This window comes from Merops nubicus, unplaced genomic scaffold (genome assembly GCF_000691845.1).
Source record: "Merops nubicus isolate BGI_N331 unplaced genomic scaffold, ASM69184v1 scaffold3209, whole genome shotgun sequence".
Lineage (NCBI taxonomy): Eukaryota > Metazoa > Chordata > Aves > Coraciiformes > Meropidae > Merops > Merops nubicus.
This window is the reverse complement of record NW_008632861.1, coordinates 68,753-93,125: the sequence shown is the minus strand read 5'-3', so window position 1 is coordinate 93,125 and position 24,373 is coordinate 68,753. Positions and strand designations below refer to the sequence as shown.

At 46.1% G+C, this 24,373-nt stretch overlaps 1 protein-coding gene across 1 annotated transcript; it reads left to right on the top strand.

Annotated features, from left to right (window-relative positions):
- The first annotated feature begins 3,015 nt into the window (after positions 1-3,015).
- PROSER2 (proline and serine rich 2) lies at positions 3,016-14,984 on the top strand. The gene is made up of 3 exons (XM_008948019.1): positions 3,016-3,150; positions 12,863-13,115; positions 13,993-14,984. The coding sequence occupies exons 1-3, from the start codon at positions 3,016-3,018 to the stop codon at positions 14,982-14,984; spliced, it is 1,380 nt and encodes a 459-aa protein (XP_008946267.1).
- Positions 14,985-24,373: the final 9,389 nt, after the last annotated feature.

The following is a 24,373-nucleotide window of genomic DNA, read 5'->3' as shown; positions in this document are numbered from 1 at the left end:
AAACAGGCTGTGGGTCTTCTTGAAATTCATTAGGTTCTTGGTATGTTCTATCATAAATCCACAAAATATTTCACTTAATAGAGTGGACATAAAAAGGAAAAAGGGACTTCTGGGTTAGCCATGGTTAGGAGAAGAGTTGGTAGAGCATGCTTTATGTATTGCAGCAGTACTGGGCAACCTCACATCGGCTGTGTCTGCACTGTACAAATACGTAGGGGTTTCTTCCTTGAAGAATAAAAAACACAGCAAAAGGGAGAAGAAATAAGTGACTTGTTATCTTCTTGATGTAGCCTCTTGAAGTGTTGGGAGATGATGTGAGAGATAAGGAAAAAGGTCTCCCTCCTACCTCCTTTCTCCAGGTGCATAGGCTATGGCACAGCCCCTCTCCTGAGCTTTTCTGAAATTAGTAAAACCTCCAAAGAACCCACAGCTGGCACCATAAAGGCAAAACCAGTGCTGTAGTGCTTGCTACTTAATCTTGTGTGGGTGGCTCTCTTAACCCACCGCAGTCACTGCCTGTATTCATTGTTCAGGACCTCTGAGACATCTGAGCCTGAGCTCCAAAATGAGTAGCAGGACCTTGCTGGAAGCACAGTTATTTGTTGTTATGTAGAGTTTGCGGCTTTAATGTTTTTTACTACTGAATTACTACTGTTCCTGTTGTCCTGGATGCAGAGCACCAACTATGAAGCTCAGACCTTGTTTTGCTGTTGGAGAAAGCAGGACAGTACTTCTAAATACTTTATTCCCCCTCAAAGTTTTGGCCTGTTGTTGGTTTCATGGTAACTTGGATTAGTATCTTCACTAGGTTAGTCTTTAAATGTGGGTCTTGTCTATGATAAGTATTGTAAACTGGAGGTAAGCTGTCTCATCGTGTATTCTAGGAAATGTTCCCAAACAGTTTGGAATATAATTCTAGAAATCTAGTAGTTGTCTGTAGTACACCACTGAGGGGCTGAACAAATGTGTTGTGTCCAGTTTATATTGGGGATACCTGGATTAAAAATTGATTCTGCAGCTTAAAAGTGCTGATGAGAAATAATACTGGCCTTAGGTTCATTGGATGTTAGCAGAAGTACTTGACTCTTACTGGTCCCTCCTTAGAAAAACATTCTTCTACAACTGAACATCAACTTGAAAGTTGTGGGATGAAATATGAAGTCAGTGAGAGCGTTCTGTGAATTTCAGAGGAGTCAAGATGTTCTCTGATAGTCTTGCCTTCTAAAAATTCTATTTGTGTTTGTGTGTAGCATTTCAGAGGAGTCAAGATTTTCACTGATAATGTTGCCTTCTAAAAATGATACATATCTTTTTTTTCTGTGTGAGTGTGGCTGCTCAGTGCCACAGGGTTAGTTGCAGATGGAGCTAGTTGCTTGTGTTGCAGGACACATTCTGGACTTGGGCTGCCCTTCTTTCCTTGGGCTTTCTTCTGCATAGTTGTTTGGTTTGAGCCTGGGTATGTGACAACCAGAGGTAGCAGTTGGGGCAGTGCTCTCATGTCTGCCTGTCTTGTGATTCTGAAAACCAGGACCAAGAGCATCTTTCTACCTCTGTAGCATCACTTAAAGGACCATTATCCTGCAGATGCATTTTATCTATTTATAGGTAATGTTATTAATAGAAGAAAGAACGGACGTTCTTTTCATTTAAAAACAAGGCTGTATCTTAATTGTTAGACCAGATGTTGATAAGAAAGATGCTTTTATTGTGGCAATCCAGTGCTCTGTTTACGTGGACAGTGTTTCCAAGACTTGCTGGGCTGCAGCCTGGCTACATTGTGTGGGAGCCTTCCCACAGGACACGAGTTGGTGCTGTGGCATAGATGAGGAAGTGTTGGTAAGTACCTCAGTAATGTCATAGCCCTCTGCTAGGAGGAAGCGATCAGTGGGATGGAATTGTTGCTCAGTGTTGGCAGATGTTATCTCACTGCTATGAAACACTAATCAGTTTACCAGGAGGCTCTGGTTTCTCAGCCCTCAGCTGCCAGGGCTGGGGAGGAAGGAGAAGTAATCCCATTGAATTGGAAATGCAGACCTGACTTCACTTCTCATGTCACCCCTTGATCCATAATAAAGGGAGAGACACTTGGGAAGCAGGACCATCTCATTTCATTTGTAGTGTCAGGGTAATGGTGTCCAGTTCCCAGCTGGTTGCAGATAACCTGGAACCTCAGAACCAACTGTTTTGAGGAATGCATTGCTGCCGTTTCCTTGCCACAGACAGGGTGGGTGGAAAGATGGACCTTTAAAGAACAAGGCAGTTTTTGTTGCAAAAGATGTTTTAATGTAAGGGCAAGAGAAATGAGCTAGGTTCTGCTTTTTCCCCACCTCCTGTTCATGCACAAGGATGACTTTTGTCTGAGAATGAAGGAGGAAATTCTGCCAGAGTGTTTTGGGAGATGACAACAATTCAGAGGGGTATTACAGAACCAAGCACTAGGATGGCTTAAACTGGGGGCTTTTGCTCCAGTGAGCACTGGTGCATATGGCTGTTTCAGTACTCATCTCCTAAATGTACAAGCACTGTTTCTTCATGGCTGAGTGAAATAAAAGCTCTTTAAGCTTTAAAATGCAAGTTTGCTATGTACCGTGATGGTGCAAAAATGGCACTAAGTTTTGTCCATGGAGCTGCTTCAGTAACACATGAGTTAACTGCAGCAGTGTTAGGAAAGGAACTGGGTTCCATTCCTTGTAACTGTAAATGTCTGGCTTGGAAGCACACCAGGTGGGGTACAGAACCTTGCTGTGCTGGGGTTTTAATGTCACTTTTTAGGTCAGGCTTTTTAAAGGTACACAGAGATGGCAGAATTGTTGGAGGTCATGAAGACATGCTCTCTATTAAATCGTGTGGGATCTTTTTTCACTAGTTAATTTCTAGCCCTTTTCAAGCATTTTAAAACAGATTCAAGTGTAACACTTTGTTTTCTGTTTTCAGAAATGAGTCAAACTAGCAGCCCTACGTAATACGCTGGTGCCATTCTGTGCTGCATCGCCATCAACAAGTCAAGAGAGTGTGATGCCTGGAAATCTCCTCTCAGATTCTTCTGAAATGGCATCTGAAATCTCCCCAAAGCACACACCTGGGAGCATGGAGATGGGTGGCACTGTGGAGAATCATGGCAGCCAAGCTAAGTGCAGAAATCTTGCCTTGGTAAGTGTTTAACGAGACTTATTCTAAGAGATACAAATTACACTAGTAGCTTTATTCACATCACAGGATTTTTTTTTTTCTTTAAGTGTTGTTTTCCATCATTTCAAGTCCTAAACAGTTGCTTCTGGTCTTGGTTGTTTACAAACTGAAGGGCCAGAAGTAACTACTCTGATTTGGTACAACAGCTTGTTACTCCGGTCTGATTGTCTCTGAGAGCTTGGAGAGGGCTTCTGCCTGGGCGTTCCTCCCAGAGAGCCAGGCAGGGCAGTAAGGAGCACACATCGTGCTGGGCTACTTGGCACAACCATGTGCATGTGGCACACAGTTTGATGCCACCTTCTGCCTTCACTTCAAGTAGCTTCTAAAGGAACTTAAGGATGGTGCTAGTTCTGTACGCTGCTTCTTTCTTAAGCTCTTTGTTGACACTTCTGAAGGAAGGTTTTGGCTTATTCTACCTTCATGTAATTAGGTGAGTAACAAATACGTCACCCTAAACAAAGCTGTCTTCACATTAGTGAATATGAGTGTGTGGCCATTGAAATAGTATGTGAGTAACTGAGGGAGTAGGATGCACTTCTGCATGTTGCCAGTTAGCAGGATGATTCAGGCAGTGAACTCAACAGTACTGCTTGTACTGTGACAGGCTAAGCCTAGAAAGCAGATAGAGATCCTTGCGTGGTTTGGTTTTTTTTAATCATCACAATAATTTGAAAAGTATCAGGTTTTAATAGAGGAAGGAGCACTCTGATAACCATGCTTTCCCTGAATGGAAATCTAAGTTGCTGTGTTGCCTTAAACATGGAATTAGGCTTTCCCTGTCTTTGCTCTGCCCTCCCTGCTAGCTTCCTTTTAGTGAAGTAGTTTTCTGTGAAAGAATAAGTGGCAAAAATAAGTCAGTAACTGATATCTATATACCTCAGAAATGCACAGTGGTTTTGTGCTATTTCATGAGCCTTTTGGCAAATGGAGGTAATTCTAGAGGTGTTCCTTCTGGGCTGTTTCTAATGAAAATAAAAGTCTGTGTTAGTGTTATGCTGTATCCTTCAGCTTGTGTGGCTAGTTAAAACACAAAACAAGTGTTACTAAATGTAGTCCCTTAACTGTTTCTGATCTGTACTGGGAAAAAGTTGTGAAGGTTCAGGCTGGGGGAAATCAAGAGCATAGTGAAGTACACCATTCAGGCCTGGGTATTTGGAATATGTTTATTATATAAAACCTGATTGGATCTTGGAGAATTACAGTAGGAGTTGCACTTTAAGAATTACAACTTAATTGCATGCAGAAATACAAGTTATGCATGACTCTGACAACAGTTTTCCAGATTATCAAGCTAGTTTATCAATCATGTTGTTATTAATCATTGTCAATCATGTTTCCATGGGTTTTATTCATGGCTGTTGTAGCAGGCAGGATGAGGCCATGTATCAATCACAGTGTTTGTACAGTCTCATCCTGAGTCTGCTGTGTCAGAAAATGACATAGGTTCCTTTATTCTAACTAGATCTTACCATGTGATGAGGATGATGCATCAGCTGGAATTGAAATCCCTCCCTACTCTGTACTGCAGTTAATTTATAGATGGAGTAAAAGCTGGCTCCAGTTCTAGGCAATTCCCATCAGACCTGTGCATCAGCAAAAGAAGTCCCCATAGCCTCTTCCCTTTGTCTTGTTTGAGTTTATGCATGAAGAAAGTGAAGTGTGTACCAATGAACTTAGTTCTGGTGCCACGGATCCCCTTCCATGACTGCTCTTCCAGCAGTATAGTAGGTGGCATGTCTGGTAAGGCTTGACAGCTAGTGTGTGTGTAATAACAGATCAGGGGATGGAAACGTTTCAATAAAGCCATAATTTCAGTTTCTGAGTTTGTGAAGAGGTCTGTGTTGAACTGAATGTGAAGGAAATTCTGCCAGTTGTGATTGAGTAAATAGTAGTCCAGTTCTAGCGCTGCTCAGACCTTTCCTTTGTGATCTGAAGTAAAAAAGCAGTATCGTTCCACTGGCTTGATGCCTTTTGTCTGTTCAGCACTGAAACAGGCTTTAGAAATCCTCAGGATAGAGCAATATTCTTCAGACATCTCTTTCTGTATATCCTTGGGTAATTGTGTACTACAGTCATGATTTTTACAATGCACTAAGCATATCAGGGAATTTGAAAGAGGAAAACCTGGTTGCTGCAGCACACTCATAGAGACCTTAACTTCTTGCTTCAGGGGTTTTGTTACAAAAGTTCAGAAAATGCAGAAGCTTTGGCCTAATGAGAAGGAGGGAATAGATAGCTTTGTGTAGACAAGTAACTTCTTAGACCAATTCTGAGAAAGGAAGGGGCAGATTTTCAAGCACACCAGACCTTCATATCCTGAAACAGAAGCAACTAGAGACCTAACTGCCTCTTTATCAGTCTTCTGGGTCTCCTCACCTGGAGACATAAGAAGGCAGGTCAGGGTTGAGTCTGGATTTTCTTTTAATGACCTTGGAAAGGGAAGAAGTGTAGCAGTGCTTCTGAGGACAGGCCTGTACTGCTGCAGGTTTCTTCCTGCTCAGTTACAGAAAATAGGCTCTTAAGCTTCTTGGTGTCAAACTACATTAGTCACTAAATATAACCTTTGTGTTGCATCTCTGGAATTCAAACAAACCTAGGGATGTGATAGTAGAGACAAACACTTGGGCTGGCTGCAGCCTAAGCTGACTGCCTGGAGCTGGTTTGGCTGCCAGTTGGCTGTTCTTGCATACTGTGTGTCTGCACTGGCTTTATTTGCTGTGGAACTGGTTGCTGGTTTAGGAATGACTAGGATGTGAATTGCCATGAACCAAAAAGGTCTTAAAAATCTGTGTATGATTCTTACCAACCAGTCGTTGTCAGTTCAGTTTAATTTTGCCAAATTTCTCATCTGCCTCTTACCTGTGCAATGCTGCTTTTAGTTCATCTTTGACAATTGCAGTCCTTAAAGCCAAATTTATTTTTTTCAAATGGAAAGCAAGATGCTGATGTCCTGTCTTGCTTGCAGTAGAATTTTCTGTATAACTAATAAATGCTTGGGTCTGAATTTATGCTGCCAAATCTATCACAGCAGCTGAAGACAAGTACAACAGCCTGCATTTAAATGGGAGGAATGTTTGCTTTGGTATTTTCATCTCACAACAACTTGTACAACCATAAATTCTTATCTGTGAAGAATTTGCACATATATTCTAGTTTCTTTTCACTGAAGGTGATCTCCATGCATCTGCTTGGCAAAAGCACGAGTCAGGAGAACCTTCTCTGTGCAAGGAATCACTTGCATTATCCAAGGAGGAGGGTGAACAAAAACACTGTTCTCCTTGGCCATTCTGCTTTCCAAACCCATTCTTGAATGACACTCGCTGGTATGTGGTGTAAGAACTAACGTGCAGTGAAGTACAGTTGCAGCAATTTAAAGACATTTAATTCAGAGATAAAACTGTCTTAGTTTTTTTGAAGCAATTTGTCTTGTTCCATTGAGTGAGCAGGCACAGACTGACTTGCAGCCAATCCTTTGTCAGTGCTTCACTCTGGTAATTGTGCTGTGTATCTGTTCTCAGCCATGAGTAACTGCTGTAGTTTCTAGGTGTGAATAACATGCTAGGACAATAGTACCACCTACAAAAACCATACCAGCAGGTGCTGGCTGTACTTGAACTGAGCTGTGCTCCTTGGAACTGCATTAGTAATAAGCTGTGTCAGTGCCTCGGATCTGCTCATATGACTCCAGTACTACACCCTCTGTCCCTGAACATGTCTTACTGAGTGATAGGTTTGAGGGGTAGTGAGTTCTTCTGACCCAGCATGACCCATTGAGATTATTTTTTCCACTTGTCTCACCTTCAGTGCACTTAGAGAAGTTTTTTTGCAATAATGATGGTCAACTGTCTAGATATAAAAATACATGCAGGGCTGTGTCTGCCTGCCACCCATTCACTCATTCTTCCCTGTCTGAAAACATGACGTGCTCCATTCTTCCAGCCTTCCTGCAAGCAGCTAAGTTCTCAGCACTCCTGGCTCTGTTCTGGAGCCTGTCCAGCTTGCTGCATCCTTTCTGAAGTGCAGTGACTGGACTCCGTGTTCCAGTCGAGGATGTGCTGTTACCTCATCACCCTGGTTAATGTATCCCTGAGTGACATGCTCATACCTGAGCAGCACTCAGCTTCCTCTGTAGGGCACGTAAACTGACCTGCAGCAACTCCTGTCTCCTGTTGCCACTCAAGGCATTGTTCATCACTCCATATTCACGTGCTTTTCAACTGCATTTTGTCTTAGGGGCTACCAGCACCACTTCCATGGTTCATAAAGGTCTCATTCTGTCCTACCTAGTTCTTGCAGCAACATCTTCCAGCAGAAGGGGATTAACAAATACTAAGTGAATTGTCTGCTGTCGTTACTGAAGTACCAGAAGTTTAGAGGTGTAGGGATAAATCTGCTCAGGACTTGTCTTGCTTCATTACACAGTTTAGATGTTGCTTCTCAAAAATAACAATCTTTCCCTTCCCACCCTGGTTACACAGGCACCTTGCAGTGACTTCATCTAGGCATAGTTTCCTTTTTCATCTATAATTAGGTTTTTGGGAGACTGTGTCTTAAAGCCTTTAAATCCAGGTATATGACATCTCATGCTTATGCCTACTGGCCGAGTCAGTAACCTTCTCATGAGATGAGATTGGTGTGAAATGAATTTATTTTTGTCAAAACAGCATTTGTGGCTTTTGTCTGAAATGTCTCAGTTTTTCTCAATGTTGTTCTAAAAAGGAAATTAAAGAAGAAATTGTGAGCTGATCAGCCTAGCTTTGATAACCAGAGAGATGTCTTCAGAGTTTGTTGATCTTGCATTGCTTCAGCTTGTTTCTTCTTAAAGTAGAAGTAATTTAATCAGTTCATGACTTCATTTAGTTCATTTTAAAAATACTTCTTAGACCATTTGTTTGCTCACTTTAGACCTATTGATTATATGCTTTGCTAAGTATTATGAAGCACATGGGTAAAATTATATTAATAAACTGAAGGAAACAGCGTTCAGTATTATAGTCTTCTTCACCAAATGAAATGGTATTATGAGAAGGACCAACCAGACAGCAGGTTGTAGAGGAGGTACTCTCTGCCACAGCACACAATTAGCCTGTGGGACTCCTGGCCACAGAATGCTGTGCATGCCAGCTGTTTAAATGGTCTCCAACAATGAGGTGAATTCATGCTGGAAAAGCTCATTAAGTGCTGGTAAGTACACAGATGGGGATGCAACTGGGAAGTCCTTAAGCCATGTACTGCTGGGAACTAGAGGAATGTAAGCAAAAAAGTATAAATCCATCCAATTTACAGAACTTCTCTTCCCCCAGCCCCACTCCCCTGTCCTGTGTCCCTGGTGGCTGCAGGCAGGCTGCTGAGCTAAAGGTGCTTTTTGGTCTGATCCCATATGGTAGTTTTTGTTCTTACCTGTAGTTTACTTGCTTCCAACTTGAGCAACACCGTGGTACAATCCATTCTGCTTCCCTTTTCTGTAAATATAATCAGAGGAACCTGGCTTTTTCTTCTGCACTGAAGCTTTTGTACCTGTTCTGATGCTGTGCCTGCGTGCAGGGCTGCCTTCTCCTCCCCCTTTCTTTCTCCAAGTGGAGCTGCCTGCCTTGGTAACAGGCTAAGGGCTAAGTAGCCCTGGGTTGGTCTGTTTGTACTCCATATTAGAATAGTTTCCTCCCTTCATGGTTTTTTTGAGAAGCATTCAGTCACTTCTCCCCCATGGAGCTGTACCTACTAATTCTTTGGCACTGTCAAGTGACTGATGATAAGCAGTCAAATCTGCTGCTCTCCTGGTATTTTGCTAATTCAAGTTTGGTTTTCTAGCAGTTTTCAGAAGAATTATTTCTTTCTTTTTTTCTTTAACCACTGCAGATGCCTTGGGATTTCCCCTGCTGTTCTGATTCTGTCACAGCTGTGCTGGTGTTAGGATTCTAGGTCTGGATGTGATGTTAAGAATTTCTTCAGATGCATGTGAAAGATTGTGAGCCTTTGATATTAAATCAGTTTTAGATGTGTAGGAAAGGGGTCTTTTCTATGAAACAGATTCTGTTCTTTTCTCTTGTTTCTTTTTGCCTGTTTCATACCAAACACCATCATAACAGACTCTTTCCTGTTTGGCATGAGCAGGAAATGTTTGCCTGCACAGGGATCTGAAATATTAATGCCAGCTGAGCATACTCAGCTTTTTCTGCTGTTTGCATTCCAAATTTCTTCTGTCCGAGCAGGTTGTCTTAAGCCTCAGCTAAGGCACAGTTTTCAAGTTTCAAATTCAGGCTGTCTTTTGACAGTAGTGTTAAAGTCAGTAGTGGCTAGGTGTATGTGAGGTGTAGTTTTGGGAGGCATGTTTCTGTGTTAAGAGTAGGGGTTTGGTGGAAGGTGAGGGGAATCATTTGAGTAACTGAAAAAAACTGTGCTTTCATCTTAAAAACCCAGATTGTTCCAGGAGATGGGAGGCCTGGAAAACCAGCCCAGAGAGAATAAGAACTGTTCCAGTACTTGGAATGTGTGCAAAATAAATTAATTGGAAGTAGACTTGATAACCTTAGTTAAAACTGGCATCAGTTAACCACAGCAAAATTCTTCCCATCCTTCTGAAAGCTTCACTATAATACAAACAATACAGGTGGACCTTTTGTAATAAATACATCACTGTTTTCAGGCCAGTGGTAAAGCAAGTCACTGCTTACTTTACATCTCAGCTCCTTTGAGTTGACCAAGTTGAGTAGGTTTCTTTTCACTGTGCTTGTGTGTCTAAAAGGGGATTGTTTCCTTGTCTTGCAAACTGAAACATGCCTTGCCTGAGGGAGTTTCTAACCAGGCTGGATGGCTTCCATCTCAGCACGGTGACCTGCCATAATGCTGCCCAATCTCTGGGGTTACCTTATTTCTTCTTGGTGTATCCCCCTCCAAGGAAACGGGACATTGGTCATCTTGAAGGAAAACTGCATAAGGAAAGAGATCCAAGTGCTACCTGAGATGAGGTGAGCCTTTTAGGTGTGCCATTTACTACAAGTATGTTTGCAAACAGATGGCTGGTCATTTCAGATCCTTCATCTGATGGGAAACTGCTCGTTTCAGCAAGGTCCATGAGGGATGGTAAGTCAGGCAGAGCTCTGCTGACCAGTCCTCCTGCAAATCTTGCCTGGCCTGGAAAAGCACTCGGCCTTGCAGCACAGAAACGAATGGGAACAAGGGCTTCTGAAAGTCTCTGCTTCAATTCACATGCTGTTTTAAGGCCTTGATCAACTGGATTAAGCTCGTGTGGGAGCAGTTCTTCTAAACAAAGTATGGTGCAGTCACTTCTCTGCTGCACCACAGCCTGGATCTGCTGCTGCTGTGAACTCCTGAAGCACAACCCCCTTTTTCCCTTTCTGTGTACAAGTCTGGCTCTTGCAATGAGCTCACTCGCCAGAAAAGCTGCTTGGAGTCCTGCTCAGCTCCAGCAAGGGCCTACCTAACAACAGCTCCTTTCCTGTCATTCTCCTGCCTACTAGTCATAGCAGCCCTATGAGTATTTGGGTGGGGAAGGAAGGAGATTGCAACATCCATTAAGGGGAAAAAAAGGCAGCTTGTCTGTGCCTTGCTTCTCCAGTGCAGCTGTAGAACTTTCCTTGCCCTTTGGAAGCTGAGCTCTGCCCTGTGGTGGGTGCAAGCAGGGGAATATGTCAGCCTTTGAAGTTAGGCCTTTAAATAGGCAACTGCAACTGGCACCCAAATTTAAGCCTTTATAGCAGTTTTGCTGTGAGTAAGTTGTTTGTTCTGACAGTACGTTGTGGATGGTGAGACCAAGAGATGTGTACAGAGGTGTGGGTCTCACATCTCCCAGCCATCAGACCACCTTCACCCTGATGACAGGAGATCAGAATCTCCAGAAATGCCATTGTTGCTGAAACCAACTCTGTATTTCCCTGCAAGGCTTCACTCTTCTGTTCTAACAGAAAACTCTGCTGGCTGTGGCTGAAGACTGACTGCTGTTCCCATGGCTGCAGCCACAGAGAAGCAAACCTGTCCTGAAGTGGCTGAACCAAGGCAGTGTGACTGTCTTCTGTGTTTCGTTCCTTTCTTTACGGGGAAAATGGTCTACAAGCCACACAGAAGGGGGCAACTAAGAGCCCTAAAGCATTTATTTTCTTATCTGTAGTATTTTGAGTACTTAGAGAGTAGCTGCCACTTGGTACAATGCAGCACCTCATGGCTGCTAATCTAAAGGCATTACTTTCCTACAGTGGTACGTTGTTCTTATTTTTAATGCTGGGGATGGGGATAAAAAGCTTTGCACAAGGAGTTAACAGGTAGAGTTGCACACTGGGTTTTTTCTATTCTAATCTAGCATAAGATGATCTGAACAGGCGTGGTGAGTTTGAAGCAAGTTGTGCTGCCCTAGCAAGAACGTGTCTACCTACCTCTTGGATATTTGCACTGCATACCTTTATGTGTTTACCTAAATTCCCCCAATCCACCATTGAGAAGTAACCTTGCTGCTTTACCTGCATGTCCAATCAGGTGTCCTTGGAGAAGTGAGAAGTAGAGAAGAGAAAGGAAACTGTCTTGTCTTGTCTTGCTTTGCTGGTGCCTTCTTGTTCAGTTACTGCGGGCAAAGTTTCCAGTGTGTCTGGAGGGGAAGAAATTCAATCCAGAAAAGGGAAAACCTCACTTAACTTTTCAACAATACTTAGTTACATTCCAGAACTTACACAGCTCTCTTGGGGAATGTCTTTCCTGTAGCCATTGTCTTAGTGCAGTGCCTTTCCTAATCATTTTGTCATCTCCAAGCTTCTGGAAAAGTGAGTGTTTCTCAGGGTTTGAGTTTGTGCATTGCTGCCTGGCTTCTCATAGTGATACTGTGTTAATCAAGAGCAGTGACTCAGAAAATGAAGACTGGATAATGCAAGTCATTATTTATCACTTCTGTGGTCTATGGGATTGTTTCTTGCTGGAGAAAATAGCCCAAGGCACTTCACTGCTAGGGAACACATCTTCATATTTATTATAAATTTTCCCTTTCTGTAACTCAAAGGTAAAATCTTTAGAAACCCTCTCCTTCCATATTACTGCTTCTTGTAATCTACTACATAACTCTGGATAACTCAAATTTCTGTGGTAGAGCCAGATTTCAGCTCCAGCTCTGCCCCTAAAAGCCAAATCACACTTTGGTCTGGAGCAAAAAGGGAATCAGCCCATTTGTTGGGCTGTCCTGAGTGCACCTCTCCCTCCCAAGCTGCCCCCCAAGCCTGGTCTCTGCACTGGACACAGCAGCTGCAGCAGTGCACTCCCCTTGGGAGCTGAGGGAGCTGTCAGAACCCTCAGAAAGGCACCAGTTGGGGGGGGGGTTGACTTTTTGACTTTTTTTTTTTCAGTATGCTTTCATATCTTTTAGCAATTTGTTCTGTCCAACTCCAGTGGACACTTTTCTGCTACATTAGGTACCTGAAAGGATGAAATAGCAGTTGCTGCCCTGTAAACTCCTGGCTGTTTTATTATTTTTTTTCCCCCCTCTTGCACTGTAGTAGCTGAATGCCTCTTCAGGAAGGGATGAAAAGAGCAAGCAGGAGATGCTTGTGAAGTGACTGCTGCCTGTTTCCTCCTGCCTCTTTCTCCCTTCAAAAAGAGGTGCTGGATTTGCTGGCAGTGTACTTACCTGTACTCACCTGTAAGGAGTTAATCTTTCTGCCTCCTTCTTTCCCCATAGGACGATGAGAGTCTGAAATACTTAACTCACGAGGAGCAGGATGTTCTCATGTTCTTTGAGGAAACCATAGATGCCTTAGAAGATGACTTGGAGGAGCCAGTCCAACGTGACAGTGGCATCCACTGTCAGTCTCCGAGGTCAACAGAAGAAAATGTGTCCAGTCATTCAGAAACTGAAGATATCATTGACTTAGTCCAGTTAACACCTGAAAGTAGTGACCATGAAGGTCCTTCTGGTGGAGATACAGAGCCAGGTAGTAGTATATCTTGAAAGTGTAGAGTGTTTTTTCTCTGTGACCTAGGACAAGCATATTCTCATTTGAAACAGTAAAAGAAATTCTGTACCTTACTGCCTCAAGATGAGTCTGATACGCGTCAGGAGGTCTAAGGAACGTGACTTTAATTTGGCTTGGGATTTCTGAAGTTCTTGCTGTTACTGTAACTTTAATTTTCTCTCTCATGGAGGTCATGCATACGACTGTGGACTGCTGTCACCCTACCTGGTGACTGAGCTGTAACAGAACTGAGTATTATGCAGAGTCATCACAGCAAGGCAAACCAGTGTTCATCAATGTGTTCACGCTCTGCTTCTCTCTTAAGACCTCTTAAAGCTCTCAGAGAAAGTCTTAAGAGAGCAGATGGTTTGTGGTATTGCCTAGTGTAGGACTGAAAGGCACATGAGCCTATCAGTAAGTTTGTGGCAAGAAGTGTGGTGTTTTCCTTGCCCTGTAGCGTTTGCTTTCTCCGGTTTTGGAGAATCATTTTATCAGCTAGTGCACAGTGGGGTGCAGCGTGTCCTCCTGGGGCTGTTAAAATGAAAAAGTCAGAATTGCAAAACTCCTCCAGAAAAAGCAGCAATTGGAACACAGCAAAGCTACCATGCAGATTGTGAGGGAAGAGCAGGAAGAGTTCCTGGTGAGGGCATTGTAAATATGGTGATTTGAGCCATAGCATCGCCTACAGGACACCATTGCTAGGAGTCCAGTGCCAGCTCCTTCTGGCAGCGTGGGCTGAACTTGAGTGAGAAAGTTTGTGGGAGGGGAGTACTGATGCTTGCTAGTCCTAGGTAAAGAAAGCCTTGTATTCTGCTTTGTGAAGAACTAATGACATTATTATGCTTTGTCTTTGAAGTGTTGGATGCACCCTCAAGAACAGAGAGCCCCAAGCCAGCTGTGCTCACTGACCTGCCCTCACATCCTGCTGGGCCACCACCACCCCCCTCAGAGGCGCTTCCTCTTCCTCCTCCACTCCCTCCTCCTGTGCAGCACCCCAAACTGCTTCGGTCTGTCCCCACTCCGCTCATCATGGCCCAGAAGATCTCTGAGCAGCAGATGGAGAGCAGGGTGCGCTTCCCCAGCGCCCTCAAGGAAGGGATTTTGGACAGGAAGAAACCTCCAGTAGCCAACGGTGATTCTTTTGGGGCTCCCAAGCACGCTCCTGCCCCTGCCCCCAAACTGCACCGGTTCCCCAGCAACATCAACATCACAAATGTCAGCGGCAGAGAGTTCAGCGAGACTATTTCAAAGGCAGCAGTTAACGTCCAGGAGCGGAGAGCTCAGGTGCTGGCCAACATCAATGGAGGAGCTTTTCTGGCAGCTGAGCTGGAGGAGAAGCTGCAGAAGAACGATTTCCTGTCACGTAACAGAAGTTCTTCCTTAAGGGATCTCTCCTCGGAGCAAACTCGATACGAGGCCCTGACAAAACTCGGCCTCGTTAAGGGGAAGCCAGCTCAGGATCAAGTGGACCATGCTCCGGGCGCTCGGCAGCTCGAGGGGCAGCCCAAGCAGGCAGAGGCTGTTCCCAATGGATACCAAAACATCCATGAGGTTTTAAAAAGGGAGCCCAGCCCTTTCCTTCCTACGGGCAAGACGGTGACCATCAAACCAGAGGCAGCTCTCGCCGCGAACAAGGTCAGCAGCGCGCAGCAGAGCACAGCAAAAACTCTTAATGATTATAAACAACCCAGTCTAAACCTGGACATGAGGAGGAGGTCGGGTTCGCTGCCTCGGCCCTCGGGGTTTCGATCCCAGGGGGTCACAGTGAAGTTTTCTGGCCGTGGCTCAACAGAAGAAGCTCGGAGAGAGGCACTTCGGAAACTGGGGCTACTGAAAGAGACGGCGTAATTCGGGTGGGAAGGTTGTGGCAGCAGGGGGAAAGTCATGGCATGGCTTTGTGCTGGGGTAGTCCCAACAGGATAGGGACCAAACAGGTTGGAAGAGGAAAGGAGAAGGTCTCAGCTTTGGGCAAGCTAAGGAGGTACTAGGCACTGTGGTGTGACCACTCATGTTTATCCCAGGAGGACTGGCACCACGTGTGGTCACACTCAGCAGCAGGCTTCAGCTCTCCTTCCTCCAGGGATTCTCAACTCTTGCTCCCGGTGACTAATTTAAGTCAAAGAATTTTATTTAAGTAGTGCTGGACTATAGCAGACAGCATCTCGTTGATGAAGTGTACAGTGCAGTATTGTTGTACGTAGCAAACTGACCAGTGAATCTTCCTTTTGCTGTTTCTGAAGCCAAAAATGAGAGCTCCATTTGTCTTGCCCACACGTGTCTGTCTTGTGGGAGCTCAAGATGATGTCAAAACTGAAATTTCTGACCAGCATGACACACTTCTGTGGCTTTTTGTTGTCTATGTAATCTGGCTTGGCTTTGTTACCCACCAGTGGTGGAGTCTTTTGCTTCCTTACTCTGTGCCCACTTGACTCCAGACTGTACAGAGGGTGGACTCTGTTTTGACCTTCTTAAAAGAGCAGCCCAGGCTTTGAGGGGGTGACTGCATCTCTCTGCTGCTTCACTTGAAGTCTTGCCTTTCTTCCCAGCCACCTGCTTCTCAGTCATGCTCTAGCAACCCCTGTGTCCAGTGAAAGGCACCAGAGGAGCCTCGAGGACACGCACCACGTGCTGGTTTGCACTGACAGCCAAAGAGTCTCCTGACAATCTGTGACCCCAACTGTTCTGTACCAGGGACAGTCTCATAGCAGAGAAGCCATAGGAACAAGTTAACTTCATACCAAACGTGAGAACCTCCTGTCAAGACTTTTGACAGACAGGGTTCCCGTGAAGAAACTGTTACCTTTTGAACAAAAGCTGTACGTGTAAATTCTGTTACTTCTAAAAACTGTCATTTGATCTTCGTGTAGTTTTACAGCCCTGATGATCCTCAGTTCACAGCCTTATTTGATTCTGCCCTGCCAATGCTTAATGGGAGTTACAGCCAAAATTCATGCAAGCTCAGTGGAGTCACAGGAGAGAGCTGTGTGTAAGAGCACGTCGCTCCTGAACAGTCCAGTTGGTGTTATTTTGCCTTTAATAGACATGATTTTAAAGATGGTCCTGAAATATATTTGTGGTTTGGCATGATTTTTTTTTTTACATGGCAAAGCTGCTCTTCCACATTAAAACTCCTTTCCATTTTTGTACACTGGAAAATATCAAAAAGAGCCATTTTAAAATCAAATGCCAAACTCTAGACCCCTCTAAACTTCTTGCTGTTGTTCCCGCATGTTTAAGAGTTACCAGTGTTGTGGTTGTTTTTTTCTCTAAAGGGAAAAGCTCACTTACTCTCTGCACTTTCTGAAGCCTCAAGCAACCCCCTCTTTTTTCTAAGCAGTAGTAATAATAATAATGAGTAATAAACCTTGGAGAAGAGGAGGGGAGTGGCTATAATAGAAACTGGCACACCCTTCAGGAGGAGCTCTGGCATAACTGTGATAAACAAGTTTGTAGTTCTTGTGATAAAGTATTTCAAACTTGCTGAGCTGCACTTGTAAATGAAGCTGTCGTGAAGGAAGAATCTTCGCATCGTTCTCAACCTGCCTCAGAAGTTAAAGGGGTTTTTTTGTCACTTTTTTCTTAATTATCTGCTTGCTGCTTCAATTTTTAATTGTGTTGTTATGGTATCTGGCTGGTTCTGTTATGTAGTTATTCTTTTCAGCCTTTTCACTGGCTAAGCGATCATGTTGCTCATTGTGAGAGGCATAGTATACATAAGCAATCAGTAATTAAAATATGTGGCCATTCCTCTGTCTGGCAAAGCACTTGGGCATGCATAATCAAACGTGAGAAGTGCTGCTGAAACAAAGAAGGCTGCTTGTATGCTGCAAGTAAAGCACATACTTATTTTTGTCCTAAATGAGGAGGACAAGCACATAGAATCCGTCTAGGGACCTGCTTCAGTGCAGCCTGCGATGGAGTCCTACATGTGGATGATGCATCATAATTTATTAACATAACCTGCTAAGTAAATATAAATGTTTCATGACCTTTGTGCTTTTAAATCTGCTAAAGCAGATTCTTCATTATAAATGTGAAGTGCGTAGTAAGCAATCTTCATATCTAATCATTTCTTGCCAGCTCTTCTTGGAGTTGTTTACAGCTGAGAGTCCAGGCTAAGCAAACAGGGAAGGGAAAAAACCCTCCCAAACCCTGACACCGTTTTGTTAAAATTCAGTCCTACTCAATAACTATTAAAAAAAAAAAAAAAAGATGTTTAAAATCTGAAGTATAAAGTTGCAGTATGCTGAATTAGCTGGGTATGTTCAGTCACCCATTGTGCAGGGCTGTGTCCTCAGCTGCTGGGAAGTGGGAGTTAGATCCTCGTGGGGTAAACCCACTTCTGCTCAGCGAGGACTTGGAAGGAGGTATTCACTGTGGCCCTTCGTTCTGGCAAGCATCCTACTGGTAAATTCTTCTTGTGCCTAAAACTGTAGTAAGTAAAGCCATGTACTAAATGAAGTTAAGAGTCTAGCTGCTAATAACCTGTATATAAATTTAGCTCTATTTTGTGTATCTTGGTTTGTGTGTATATATTGCTGTGATTTTACTTTTTTCCCCCCTGTGTTAGAAGTAACTGTCTTGCACAAATCTGATAAGTCATCTATTAAACTGGGATAAAACCAATGAGTGGCTGATGGGAGGTGGAATTTTGCTGTCACTCGCCTTTCTGGCAGGGGGGAAGTGACTTTTTATCTTGATGGCTAATACCAGTTTAATAACTTCTTGCAACCATGGATGTGTGTGGGTGCCAGAGCTCAGTCCTGGCACACCATGGGTGAAGGAGGGGGGGAAAAAAAGGATTGTGTCATTGATTTGCCAAGAGCTGTGTATTCTCCCTGCTGGGCTTCAGGAACTGGGACCAGGATCCTTGCAGGAATGAAGTTCATCCTGAACAGTGTTTGAATTAAACAAAAGCCCCCCTCTCCCAAAGTTTTGCAGTATCAGAAGTACTTTTCCAAGAGGACTGTTGTATATGTGAAGGAGTTTCTCATCTTTTTGTGTTTCCGCGGCTGCCTGCCCTGGGTGTTAGCAGAGGGGAGGGTGATCCTGCTGGAGGTAGAAGTCTTCCTTGTTGGACAGGACAGAGTGCCCCTTTAGGGAACATTCCCACCCTTCTGAGCATGTGTGTTTGCTGCCTGCCTGTCTTCTGTTTGGGTTCTTGCACATCAAGACTGCCAGGGTCCTTCCAGCCAAGCCCTAGTGTGGCTCTGGTGTGTGTTACTGGAGTCACTGCTCCTGGTGAAGGGTTACTGCTGAAATGCTACATAGCAGAGGGGGTGGCTAAAACATCTTGCACTGAGACTTCACCCACTTAAGTAGGGAATGGTTTAGAGCCAAAATTAACAAACTTTGACTTAATGATGCCAAAACCCTCAGAAGATGTTCAGGAATCAGTGGCTGCTTTTTGCTCAGGCTATCTGGGTTTAGGACTCTGTTCAGGGGCTTGTTCTTCATGCAGGCTGCCCTGAGCAGGAGGCTGGAGGGTGGCACCACCACCCCGACTGGTACCTGGGAGGAGCCCTTAGAACAATTCTGGTGTTGTGAAGATGGATTTCTTTTTCTTTTATACACAGGTGTTGTTGGGCATTTGTCCAAAGAGCATGTGTCCTAAAGAACAAAACAGAAATCACTCTAGGGAAAAAACCTCCCCTTGGCATGAGCCAAACTTTTATCCTGCAGGTAGAATGTTCAGAGCCAAAAAGCACCAGCAGTCTAGCAGCCTGTCCCCAAGCTTTCCAGGGCTGCCTTGGGGCTGGGGTAGGTGTCTCAGCCAGGACAGGCCAGGTGCCCTCTTCTAACTGTGTCCAGCTCCAGCCTGGAGGCAGCATGAGAGAATTTAACTTGGCTCAGTCTGTAATGAAACTGAAGGTGAGTGCCAGTGCCTGTCTTTGCTGCAGGGCAAAACCTCACACAGCTGCCCCATTGCTGCCTTTCAAGTGGCTGCAGCTTTGGAAATAAGCTTTAGATGTTTTGACTTCTCCTGTGCTTGTTTTATAGACACACACACGCAAATTTGGCTACTCATTTGAACAGCTTCAGAAAGCCTTATCCAGGAACTGATGGGGAAGGCAGGGGGCTAAAGGGGGCTCAGTTTTAGCCCAGTGTCTGGGGCTGGTTTTCTGTACTGATAGAGGCACAAACAGGACTTGTTCACAGCACCCAAGCAGTTTTGTAACTGAACCCCCCAAGGCAAGAACTGCAGAACTTTAGCTGCTGGTTGGTCACCAGCACTCGGGGCACGGTGGGAGCCCAGCTCAGGCACAGGTGTGCTGTGGTCATGGCGTGGCATTGCTGGGGCAGCTGCACAGCCAAGCCCTGATGGTTCAGGTTTCAGGTGTGCCCCATACCCCTGCAGCACCCACACCCCAACTAACGTGGTGTGGATGACTTGGACACTAAGCAAGTCACGAGCTGGCTTTAACAGGCCAGCACTGGAAGATGGGAGGTGGGTGTAAAGTGAGCGGAAAAACTTCAAAGCCTGTTTACCTTACTTGGGCATATTTACCTCCAAATGTCACTCCTGACCCTTGCTGCTGCTCTGAGAATCTGTCAGCAGGTTGGCTTGGCTTCAGCTGCTGCTCTACGTTTAAAATCTGGGGGGTTGTGAGTAGCACAGAGAGGCTGGGATAGCACTGGCTGCAGCTGCATTGGCAACAGTCATGCTGGGGATGGTTTGAGTGGTACCTCCTGTAGAGGTGAAGTCAGAGGAGTCTTCCTCACAACCTTGACTAGTAAACCATAAACATCATTTCCCCTGAGGTAAGGAGGGTCCTTAGACTGGATGGAGCCAAAGCCTTCCAAGGGAACACACCCTTCTCCTGCATGTTTTGGTTTTGTTTGGTCTGTTCTTCCCCTCGAACGGGGCTTTCTCCTCCCATTTGAGGGGACCACTCCCAGATGAGGAAATGCCTCCCTGGGAAGCTGTTGGTGCATCCCACACCACTTCACCCCCTCATCTGGTGCTTTCTGACCTCAGGGGATCTGCAAGGAAAGAATATGATTGTTACTAGGACTAGTCATTACTGCTCAGCCTTTGGGTTTTTCTGCTGGGTCATAACTACCTGCTGCTACTTGCAGCTGGCAAAATAAACCGTGAGAGATGAGTAACTTCAGACTGAAGTGAACGGGCGTGAGGAACAGCAGAGAAACCAGCTGGCAGGCTCCAAGGAGCAACTCGGCTTCCCTTGCTCTTTTGTTTGCCAGTCTTTGTCCCTGCCCTCTGAGCTTTTCTGAGTGTTTCACAGAGTCCCAAGAACTGTAAACTTATTTGGAGAGGTTCCCCAAAGCTGCTGAGCTGCTGTGGTCCTGTTGTCTCAGCAGCCACATTTCTTTGTCCTACAACAGCGTCCTCGTCTAAGGGACAAAGTCCAAGTTTTTAGGAGTTTGGTTTTTTCCCCCCATTGTTTTATTTAAAAAGTATTTTACTGGGGAAGAGAACTATAACCTGAAAAATGTGTATGTTAAAAGTTTGAATTTAAAGGAAAATAAATACATAGAGCCTTTTGCTTAACCAGTGAATCAGGGTGCAGCTCCACTTCCCAAAGCCTGTGCTCTAGCTGCCCAAGGCCTCTGCTGAGCTGCTGCCCAAGGTCTGTTGTAGCCATTTGCTTTAGTCCCTTCACTGGTGATTGCTGTGTCCAGTAGATTGTCTACACCCATCCTGCAGCAGCTTCACCTCAGCTACCCTGCTCTAACTAGCCCTTCCCACCAGCTCAGCCTTGGCCTGTGCTGCAGCAGGTACCTGAGCAGCAAAACACCAGAAGGGGCCAATTGTCTCCCCTTATCTGTTGTGAAGAGTTACAGTAATTCTCCTTCCTTGTTAGTTAACAGCCCCACGTGGAGCTCTGACTAACCTGGAGCAGGTCGGGTTAGGACAGTGGCTTCATGTGACCTTCCATGACAGCCCCTGGGTGCTGCTCGCAGAGGAGCCAGGACATCCTTCCTTCCTCTCCTGCTTCCTGGTTTACAAATGGAAGATCCCAGCAGAGTTACTGAAACAGCATCTGACCGGGAGATGAGACGGGTCAAGGGATGGTTCACCCCGAGACCAGCCAGACAGGGAGGGAGGAGCTGCTTGGGGCTCCCCACTGAGCATCACCCCTCGACCAGCTGGGAGTCAAGGCACAGCCCTGCATCCGAGCTCACCCACTGCAGCCAGGCTCCTGTTGTGCCCCACCTGGACCTGGGGGCAGGTCTCATCTCCTCGAGCCATGGCTTGTTCAGCTCAGGAGCAACTTGGAAGCCTTACAGAACTCAATGCAGCTGCAGCCCTCACGACCACGGAGAGCCAGCAGAGCTGCCTGGGAGAGCCCAGCTCTTGCTGGGCACTTGATGGCATCTCTGGCAGCACTCTGCTCTTATCGCCGAGAGCAGCTCCCCGTGCCAGTCCCTTCCCTGGCTGATTCAGCCTCGGAGCTCTGTTCCACCAGGATCACTCACTTCCTCAAAGGCTGGGGGAGGTCAGCTTCACCATCAAATGTTCAGGACTTTTTTTTTCCCATAATTTCAGCGGAAGCTCTCTACTCTTTGAGCTTTTGTTATTGTAAGCATCATAAACGTGTGTGATTTTTTTTGATCTATTCTCTTCATGCTTATCCATCCCTGTGGAAGGGCAAGAGCTGCATTTCCCAGTTGGGAAATGAGGGCAATGATGTTTTAAGCCAAAAAAAAAAAAAAAAAGAGCAGAGATGAGCTTGACCTTCTGGTTCCCAGGCTTATGGGAACTAATCCTGAGTCACCCTTCCTGTCCCACCACCACACCCGCTGCTTCAGGAGCATTTACTTGGCAGCCCAGGAGAAAAACCAGCAGCCTGGAAGGTTAAGTTCACATGTGCAATGAGTTGTTGGTACTCTGGTCACTAGCAGTGAGCCACCCCTTGTACTGCTGCTCGGAGGGTGGAATGGCACCAGAAGGAAAGGAGCAGCTGTACAAGCTGCCACAGCTGAAGGGAGATGACTGCTTCATATTTAAATGCCTCTTAGAAATGTGCTGACAACCCTTCCTATTTCCAAGACACAAGCCAGCACGACAGTAGAGGAGCAATGGGGTCTTCAGGCTCCATGACACAAACTTCATTACCGTGGAGTATTTCCTGCCTCCTAAATAGATTTAGTTTGCCTGATTAGGTTTAAGTTTTATTTATGACAGGAGTTTTCCAGCATGCTCAAGCCCAGGAAATAGGCACTGTGTGCCCAGCACAGCAGTTCCTGGTACATCCCCTAATAAACCCCTGAGCTCTGTGCTGGCCCCAGAAAGGAGACTTTGCTCTGCAGTGTGTGACCCTGCAGGCAGGAGCAGTGCTTCCTCTGACCCCACAGCTGGTTTGTTAGGTGAGGTGACACTCACAGCTGGCAGCCGAGCTCTGGTTTTACAGGACGTGGGATTCGGGAGGGATCCGAGGAACACAGTGCAGCCACTTACCCGCCCTGGGCCCGCCCCAGGAAAGGGAGAGTCTGCCCAGGTCCTGCTGCTGAGCCCATCTTTCCTCTGGAACAGAAAGGCTGCTGCAGTGGGAGGAGGAACCCGTGTCTGCCTGGAGCAGCTCCCCGCCAGCCTGAGCGGCAGGTCCTCCCCCAGGGGAGAGCCTGGAGCCCCCAGCACCACATGAAAAACTGCTCAGAGCAGAGAGCAGAAAAGCCAGAGCTGCTCCTGCAGTCCCGTTAGCTGGGCTTCATTTCCACCCCTCCAGGGCTGCAGCTCCCAGCAGTGTAATAACCCCCCAGCGGCTCAGCCGGGAGGTGGAACTTCTCCTCAGGGGGGTGTGGAAGCCTTGCTGCTGCACTCAGGTCCTGCTGCCCAGTGGAGAACATCTCATCTTTGGCTTACTATGAACAGATAGCTGAGAGAGATACGTGTGTTGGCATATATATATATGTATAATTTTGAGAACTGGTTACTGGCACAGCAGGGAGAAGCAGCTGAGCTGGGCAGTGGCATGGAGCTGCAGCCAGGAACAGCTCTCCCTTGCAGAGCAGACGTGGGCTTCCTGTGACAGTGGTTGGTGTCCCGGCCCTGCTGCTGGGGGACTGTTTCAGAAACTGGCTCCTTTGGAGCATCCTCTGGCTCAGGAGAGGTGGTCACAGTTGGTCAGTCACTGCTCCTCCATGGCATTGCTGTTTTCAACCAGGAGCTGCCTAAGAAGCAAGACAAGGGCTCAGAAATTAATGTCTATCCCCCAAATAGGGATACATGATTTTATTTCATCAAATTAACCAGAGAAGAGGGTTGGAAGGCACTGATTAGTGGCTACAAGCCCTAGAAGATAGGACCAGTAAGTGGAAAACTGGAGTGCTGAGGAGGCTCCTGGGGTACCCCAAGCCCTCTATCTCCGTGGGCTTCTCCCTGTGCGCAGGGCAGGCAGAGCTGGCAGCAGGGGCCAAGGCTCACAAACGCCTCCTGTTAACAGTGTTTGAGTGGTTCTTCTCCTGCAGTGAGCTGACTGCAGCCACAACAACCCAACCCCTCTGCTCATGCGTATTTAGAGACGTTTCATGCCCCTGTCTGAGGCTCTGCTGCCACTGGAGAACACAAGCCTGCCCCGAGCCCCACCTTGTACCTGCCAGTCCCACACAGACACCTTGGGTGACACCCTCGGGCACCTACAGGATGCAGCTCCAGATGATGGCACCTGACTCTTTGGACAGGCAGCTCCCACTGCCACAGTGGAGACCTCCCCTGTGGCACCGAGGCAGTGGCCCAGCTCCCCCTCAGGGAGACACCCCGTAGCTGCTGAGGCTTCCCTGACCAGATCCCCAGCAGCTGTAGGACCTCAGTGCCTCACACCGTGGGTACCTCAGCCAGTTTAGAGAGGTTAGAGACGAGAAGTAGCACCTGAGCAATTTTGCATCTCTCTGAGGCTTTAGGGGTACCAGAAGGCTTCTTTTTCAGTGGAACCAGCAGGACACAACACATCTCTTTACAGCATCACTCCCTGACTGGTCACACCACCTTTGGTGGTGCTACCACACAGCTTCCTAAAGACAGAGCTCAAATTCCTACAGCTGAGAGGGGAATTTGCAATCTGAAATCAATGAGATACAGGTCCAAAGGGAAGGAATGAGTCTCCTCCCCTGCATCACTGCAGGTGCTGATACTGCGAGAGGAGCTGGAGAGCCACCAGGTGGGATGGAGGTCACCTGGGACCGGGCAGCTTTGGCAGTACAGCCCTTGGCCACGGTCCATGGGGATGAGCTGCCACAAAAGTCACCACAGAGGCTCCAGTGGCAAGAGGAGA

Coding starts and splice junctions, on each gene's coding strand:
- PROSER2 (XM_008948019.1), top strand. CDS start 3,016: ATGCCTGGAAATCTCCTCTCAGATTCTTCTGAAATGGCATCTGAAATC. Junction 3,151..12,862: donor AGTGCAGAAATCTTGCCTTG/GTAAGTGTTTAA, acceptor CTTTCCCCATAG/GACGATGAGAGTCTGAAATA. Junction 13,116..13,992: donor TGGTGGAGATACAGAGCCAG/GTAGTAGTATAT, acceptor TTGTCTTTGAAG/TGTTGGATGCACCCTCAAGA.